The sequence below is a fragment of the Chrysochloris asiatica genome, unplaced genomic scaffold, assembly GCF_000296735.1.
Source record: "Chrysochloris asiatica unplaced genomic scaffold, ChrAsi1.0 scaffold00011, whole genome shotgun sequence".
Taxonomy (NCBI): domain Eukaryota; kingdom Metazoa; phylum Chordata; class Mammalia; order Afrosoricida; family Chrysochloridae; genus Chrysochloris; species Chrysochloris asiatica.
Window position 1 is genome coordinate 13,922,401 of NW_006408529.1, and position 7,424 is coordinate 13,929,824.

General features: G+C 40.0%; 1 protein-coding gene across 1 annotated transcript; it reads left to right on the forward strand.

The window, feature by feature from the left end:
* Positions 1–393: 393 nt before the first annotated feature.
* On the forward strand, positions 394–3,934 carry CDKN2AIP (CDKN2A interacting protein). Its single transcript, XM_006834423.1, has 3 exons — positions 394–831; positions 1,264–1,394; positions 1,802–3,934. Exons 1-3 carry the CDS (start codon positions 560–562, stop codon positions 3,148–3,150), a joined length of 1,752 nt encoding a protein of 583 aa, XP_006834486.1. The 5' UTR covers positions 394–559; the 3' UTR covers positions 3,151–3,934.
* Positions 3,935–7,424: the final 3,490 nt, after the last annotated feature.

The following is a 7,424-nucleotide window of genomic DNA, read 5'->3' on the forward strand; positions in this document are numbered from 1 at the left end:
CAAACGAGAACTTTGTCCGTCCTCCGCCGCCCGGATTTACACTTGCAGGCCTCTTCCTGCAGCGGACGCCCCAGCGGGTCCGGGCGGGGGAGGGAGCCAGCCGGAGCGAGTGCGGTGTCACAAAGCGAAGCTAGAACTCTCGGGTTTCCGCCGAGGTCCAGGGAGACCGAGGGGAACCCCGCTTGCTGCCCGCCCCTACGCGGCGGAAGCCTTCCAGCGCCAGCCTCACCGTCTCCCTCCCCCTCAGTCTCCTTCACATAGGCCTGTCCCAGCCACAGCCTCGCAGTGACTCGAAATGCCGCAAAGTGTCCTGGGAGAGCCGGCTCACGCCGGAAGGACGCGCGGGCGCTTGGAGGCGAGGTTATAAAAGGGAAGGAACTGGCAGCGGGCGGAAGTGGGCGGTTCAGCTGCTCGGAGCGCTGTTGTTTGGGCCTCTTCAGGGGCGTTCTCTGGAGGTCCTGAGCACTGGCCGCAGTGACAGGGCAGCTCGGCCCCGCTTCCCCCACCTCTTCCCAGCTTGCAGCGTCTGTTCGCAGCCTCCGCGACCTGCAGGCCCAACATGGCGCAGGATGTGTCGGAGTATCTGAGCCAGAACCCGCGGGTGGCTTCCTGGGTGGAAGCGCTGCGCTGCGACGGCGAGACTGACAAACACTGGCGCCACCGTCGGGAGTTTCTGCTCCGCAACGCCGGGGACCTGGCCCCGACTGGCGGCGTTGGCTCCACTACCACGGATAACACGGCCGATGCCGAGAGCGGGACCCGCAATCGGCAGCTGCAGCAGCTCATCTCCTTCTCCTTGGCCTGGGCAAATCACGTCTTCCTTGGGTGCCGGTGAGTTGAGGAAGAGGCTCGGACCCGCGCTCCCCCATTTTGTCTTCCGCCCCGAGCCCTGGGCTCTCAGTGGGGAGGGGAAGTAGGTGTAAAGCGCGGGAGTTCGCGGGCTGGCTGCCCTCTAAGGGCAAGAAGGGCGTCTCCGCCCGCAGCGTAGCTGCCGTGATTGATAGACCCCCGATGGGTGGGGGGCTGCTGAAGTTGGAGTTGAGCTGACAAAGCCCTCGAAGAGCGACAGTAGATTTAAAGGTTGGTAAATGTAGACCCTGCCTCCCAGGCCCTGGATCATTTGTTTATGGAGGAGTGCCCAGGAAGCAAAGTTCCTAAGTTGATACGCTATGTTAATAGGACTAGGAAATGTATTTCCTGTTTTGGTATTAAATTAGAAAAAAGCATATATTTGTGTAAGTGAACTTTTTCCCTCTTTTTCAGGTACCCTCAAAAAGTAATGGATAAAATACTTAGTATGGCTGAAGGCATCAAAGTGACAGATGCTCCAATCCATACAACAAGAGACGAACTGGTTGCCAAGGTGAAGAAAAGAGGGATATCGAGTAGCAATGGTTAGCAGATCATAGATGTGCACATACATAGGAGTTTAGAATTTGTTTGATATAATTTGACTTTATTGTTATTAATTTTTTTAACGAGTCAGAATTTATGTAATGATATTAATCAACTTGGAATGTTAAACCTAAAATGTAATTCTGTATAATTTTTTAGATTCTGAATTTGATGGTTTTGTTGAACTGCTAGATTTTTTTAAATGTCAAATATTGTGTCTGTTGCTGTTAATTTTTTAACTTTGGAAATTGATGATGCTATTCGACTATTTTATAAATTAATGACGTTATTTTACACTTTTAAAACTAGCCCTAAAATATTTTGACACTGTTTTAATAAGTATCTGTCTTATAAATTTTTCGTTGGTATGTATTGGGTAGACTTACTCTGTTTTCCTTCTTTTTAGAAGGGGTAGAAGAATCATCCAAAAAACGATGCACAGAAGGAAAAAGCAATTCTGCAGCTAAACAAGATCATGCAAAAGCTTCTGCCAAAACAGAAGATGCATCAGCTAAGCAGGAAAACAGTTCAACAAGTACAGGATCATCCACCAAATTGGAGAGTAGTGGGAACTCAACTAGGAGCTCTGGCATCTCCTTGAATGAGAAAACCTCCACAGGTGATGGGGATCTATCTAGTTCCAGTCAAAGCAGTAGCAGCATGTCCTCTCAGGTAACGACTTCAGGATCTGGAAAAGTTTCTGAATCAGAAGTTTCAGATAAACATGGTTCTGCAGCATTTGTTTCCTCTTTATTGAAATCAAGTGTGAATAGTCATGTGACCCAATCCACTGATTCCAGACAACAAAGTGGCTCACCTAAAAAGAGTGCTTCAGAAGGCTCTTCAGTCTCAGCTTCTCAAAGCAGCTCAGAGATTCAAGTCCCCTTGTTGGGCTCCTCAGGAAGCTCAGAAGTAGAGTTGCCACTCTTGTCTTCTAAATCTAGTTCAGAGACAACTTCAAGTGAGTTAGTTTCTAAAACTAGTTCAGAAGCAAATGTTTCATTATCACTTCCTAAAAACAGTTCTTCATCAGGCACATCCTTGCTAACTCCCAAGAGTAGCTCCTCAACAAATACATCACTGCTGACTTCCAAAAGCACTTCCCAGGTAGCTGCATCATTGTTAGCATCCAAGAGCGGCTCCCAGACCAGTGGATCTCTAGTTTCCAAAAGCACTTCCTTAGCAAGTATGTCCCAACTGGCTTCTAAGAGTAGTTCTCAGACTAGCACATCACAGTTGCCTTCTAAAAGTTCTTCACAGTCCAGTGAGAGTTCGATCAAATTGTTCTGTAAGTTAACCAATGAAGATGTGAAACAGAAGCAACCTTTTTTTAATAGACTGTATAAAACAGTAGCATGGAAGTTGGTAGCTGTTGGTGGCTTTAGTTCTAATATGAATCATGGAGAGCTCCTGAATGCAGCTATTGAGGCTCTTAAAGCAACACTGGATGTGTTTTTTGTTCCACTAAAAGAACTGGCTGATCTGCCTCAAAATAAAAGCTCTCAAGAAAGTATTGTTTGTGAATTAAGGTGCAAGTCTGTTTATCTGGGCACTGGCTGTGGAAAAAGTGAAGAAAATGCTAAAGCAGTTGCTTCGAGAGAAGCGTTGAAGTTATTTCTCAAGAAAAAGGTAGTGGTAAAAATATGTAAAAGGAAATACAGAGGCAGTGAAATAGAAGATTTAGTACTCCTTGATGAAGAATCAAGGCCTGTAAACTTACCACCAGCATTAAAACATCCTCAAGAATTACCATAATGTGTTCAACAGATCACTGCATAAAATAGTATTTGAAGAGACAGACTGGCTTACTTTTGTACAATATAGAACACAGGCTTTCACAGATTTTGTATTCCTTTTTTCCAGTTTTGCAGAAAATTTACATTCTAGTTCTCTTCACAAAGTAGAAGTTGTAAATAATGTATGAATGAACAAACAGTACACATTAAAAGGTATGCATTAACAGCATATCAGTATGCTGTTTCATTTGCTGACGAAAATACTGTCTTCTATTTTTAATGATACATTAGGTACGATGTGTAGTTCTGTAAAGTCTTAAAACTTTTGTACTACTTTCAATTTGGTGAAAATGTATTAAGTTGTATACCATGCTTTTTTTTTTTTTTTTTTTAAGCGTGAATAAACCTACATAACAAAGAAAGGGGACCACAGTATTTGAATGTCTAAAAGTCTATGAGACCTTAAGGTTTTTAGAATGTTACCCATAATGTTGAACATGTCTGTTAAAGAATAAAACAAAAAAAAATAGTTGCTTCAGACTATTTTTGTGAGAAGTTGTAAGCAATTTTTAGATATAAAACACTATAATAAAGTACTTAATATTATTTTATTCTAAAATTGTTTAAAATTCATGGTTTTGACTGCTGCAGATTCTTTAAGTGGGTAAATTTATGTTTTGAGGTGAAATACAATTTACACTTTTTCTTAAGGACATAAATGTGGGTTTCTATATTAAGCATATTTTGTGACTACTATTAACTGATTTGTTTAGATATTAAATGCTTTAAGCTATTTTACCTTTTCAAGAAGTTGTGTTTGGTTTGACTCTGAAGCCAAACGAAAACAACAAATACAAATAGACCTACTAATAATAAGAAAAAACAACAAACAAAGTATTCATAACAGAAAAAAAACAAAATGATGCTTGTTGTTAAGTGCTGTTGAGTCGGTTCTGACCCATAGTGACCCTGCATAGCGTTTCCAAGGAGCAGCTGGTGAGCTTGAACTACCGACCTTGCAGTTCAGACAGCCTTGTAGTCTAGTGCATTAACCCACAGCGCCATACAGGACTCCTAATTTTATGCTTTATTTTGTGTGTTTGCAAATCTCATAGAATTCTAAGAAGAATGGATAGCCATGTTCAGTTCTTTAAGCACCTGTTCAATTGAATTACATTGGTCAGTAATGAGATGGAATCTTGTTTCTGTATCTTAGGTGCTTATGACTATATATTAATTGTGATGTAATCGGTTTCATTTTTTTTCAAGCTGGCCCAAGATGTTTTACTGTCTTTGTGGCCTCTTCTCTGGCTTTCTAGATGCTGCTTTTAGAGCACATTGAGCTGTAATGTGATATTGTTCAAAGAGAGAAAGCAAGAAATCACTTTTTATGTGCTAATTATATTTGAATGGAAAGTTGACTGAACATAAGTTGTGTACTAGTATGTAGAAATTATTCCTGTTTTATAATCTAGGAATGATAGGCAAGGATACTGTAGATTCCTGTACTTGAAGTGATCAGGTATGTTTTTATTTTACCAGCTAGCCTTCAATGATGATTGATTTTTTAGAATGTTTAATTGGATACCAAAGTTAAAATCTGTATTCTGTAAATGGGTCGCCTTTATATATTGTGGGCAGCAATAAATCCAAAAGTATTGTAGAAGCACTTTTAATTACCTCACTTTCCTCAGTCTTGGAGTATGTATTTTGTGGGGCTGTAATTATCGGAAGAACGAGCCAAAATTTAAAAAGAATAAATTCCTGTAATGTATCTAAGTAGGTGATTTGGTCATTTCTTAAACTGCTTGTTTCAAGGTGTAGTATCAAGATGATAGAAATCTATGAGATTTGGAAGAAGCCACTTGGTTAAAAAATAAACATTTGCTAGAATCTTATTTTTTTAAACTTTGCAAATGGAATTAACTTTGGGGAAAGCTATTCAATTAGTTTTTCACCCCAACTCTTAGATCCTGCCTCTCCTGCTAATGACTAAGTCAGTGATCATTAATGTATAAAATTCTAAAGCTTTTGATGTATTTTATCAAATTATTATGTAAAAAATTACGTGAATTTAAATTGTATATGAAAGGGTCCTCATTTTTCCTGCCAGGTACAGCTTTCCTTAATACAGAGTTCTCCTTTTGGTACCTGCATAACGGCAGTGAAAAGGTAACCAAAGCAAGCCGTACCCAAGTCAGCCCTACAGCAATTGTGTGGTACTGTAGTTTACGAGGGATTTGTTGGCCTGTCCTCAAAAGCCCTCCATTGATTCACTATCTAGACATTGACAAATCTGTACTCCACTGAGCATGATTTCTTAATATTTTCTGTGGTTGATGAATAAACAGTTCTTTGTAGCTTTCTATTTGAGCAAAATAGATGAATGTGTTTATTTTCAAGGTATTTATTTTCCCATACCCTTCCCCAAGGAAGACATTAGAACTATTTCACATTTCCTTAGTTGCCCTGGATGCAGATAGAAGAAGTATTCCTTTTTCCTGTTCCTTCCATATTAGCAATCGTAATAATCCTCTACTTATCTGTTTTTCCCCTTTCAAACGCAAAAAAAGCTGTTGAAAGAATATCATTATATAAAAATTAGTATGAAAATTTATAGTTCTTTTTCTGCCCTTTTGCTATTTATTAAGAAAACATAGAATATTTAATTGACAGGGCCCCAAACAAAACTGACTTTTAACTTTGAGAGAAACAAAAAATTGAACACTTAGGGTAAGATACGGTATATTCTTTTTAGAAAACTAGAAATGTCAAATGCTTAGTAAGTCCTGGTGGCACAATGGTTAAGCATTTGACTGCCAACTAAAGGCTGGCACTTTGAGCACTCAACAAGCTCTCCGCAGGAGAAAGATATGGCAGCCTGCTATTGTATAGATGTATAGACTTAGATACCATATGGGGCAATTCTATTCTGTCCTATAGGATTTGCTATAAAACAGAATCACCTTAATGGTTTACGTGGGTTAGTTTAAGCAACTACAAGTACTATGATATTGAAACTTTTTATTGTGAATTGAGTGAAGGTTTACAGAGCAGATTGGTTTTCCATTTAACAATTCATGCCTACATTTTACTTCATGTCATTGATTGCAATCCTCACAATGTAGCATCATGTATCCCACATTCTCCCAATATTTTCTGTTTTCATTCCTCCTGTCTTAATCCTGAATTTTGTTCCAAGGATAAATGTTGTCCTTCTGATCTCTAATGATTGATAATTCTAAGGTGTCTTTATCTCTCTAGTGTTATTTTTCCCCTAACAGACCTATATGTTGGGCTGAAATAGAGCCATGAAGTTGAGGTCATTTTCAGAACTGAAGGGTGGCTAATGGCCCACAGTAGTTTTGTTCCACATCTTTTACCCATTCCAGGCCTTTCTAATGTAATCCCTTTCAGAGCAGTTGGTAGAGGTAGCCAGACACCATCTAGGTCTTTGGCTGTTAGGATTATGGAGGCTGATGTTTTCATGGTTCCTTAGTCCATTGGACTAATCGTATCCTCTCGTGTCTATAATTTTCCTCTCTTATTTACTCCAGACAAGGGAAGACCAATATTTGCACCTTAGATGGCCACTCATGAGCTTTTAAAAGCTCAGCCACTACTCACCGAAGTAGCATGTCGAGCATTGTCTTTGTGGACTGTCTTATTCCACTTGACCTTATTATATAAAGGACCATAATTTAAGTTAATACTTTAACATTGAAAAATAGCTATCATTTATTTTTTCACTTTTTAGTTGTGAAATATAACTGCCAGTGTCATATATGTATAGTTATTGCAAGATTGGCACTTCAAACTCACCGTTCACTCCTTGGAAACCCTATATAGGGTCGCTATGAGTCAGAACCGACTCTAGGGCACTTAACTATGTAGTTAAGTGCCATCGAGTCGGTTCCGACCCATAGCGACCCTGCATAGGGTTTCTGAGGAGCAGCTGGTGACCTTGAGCTACAAACCTTGCAGTTCAAACAGCTTTGCAGTTTGGCGCATTAACCCACAGCACCACACAATATGAAAATTTGAGAAATGTTTCTTTTTTAACTTGTCTAGGAAGTTGTAGTGTTGTGGTTACAAATTAGGCTGTGAACCATAAGGTCAGCAGTTCGAAACTACCAGCTGTTTGAGGCTTTCTGCTCCCGTAAAGATTTACAGCCTCAGGAACCTATAGAGGGTCACTATGGGTTGGAACTGAGTCTGTGGCACATATCAACAGGAAGTTTATGAATCTACCTGTATAAGTCTCCCTGACTATAATCAAATCATTACTCTAGA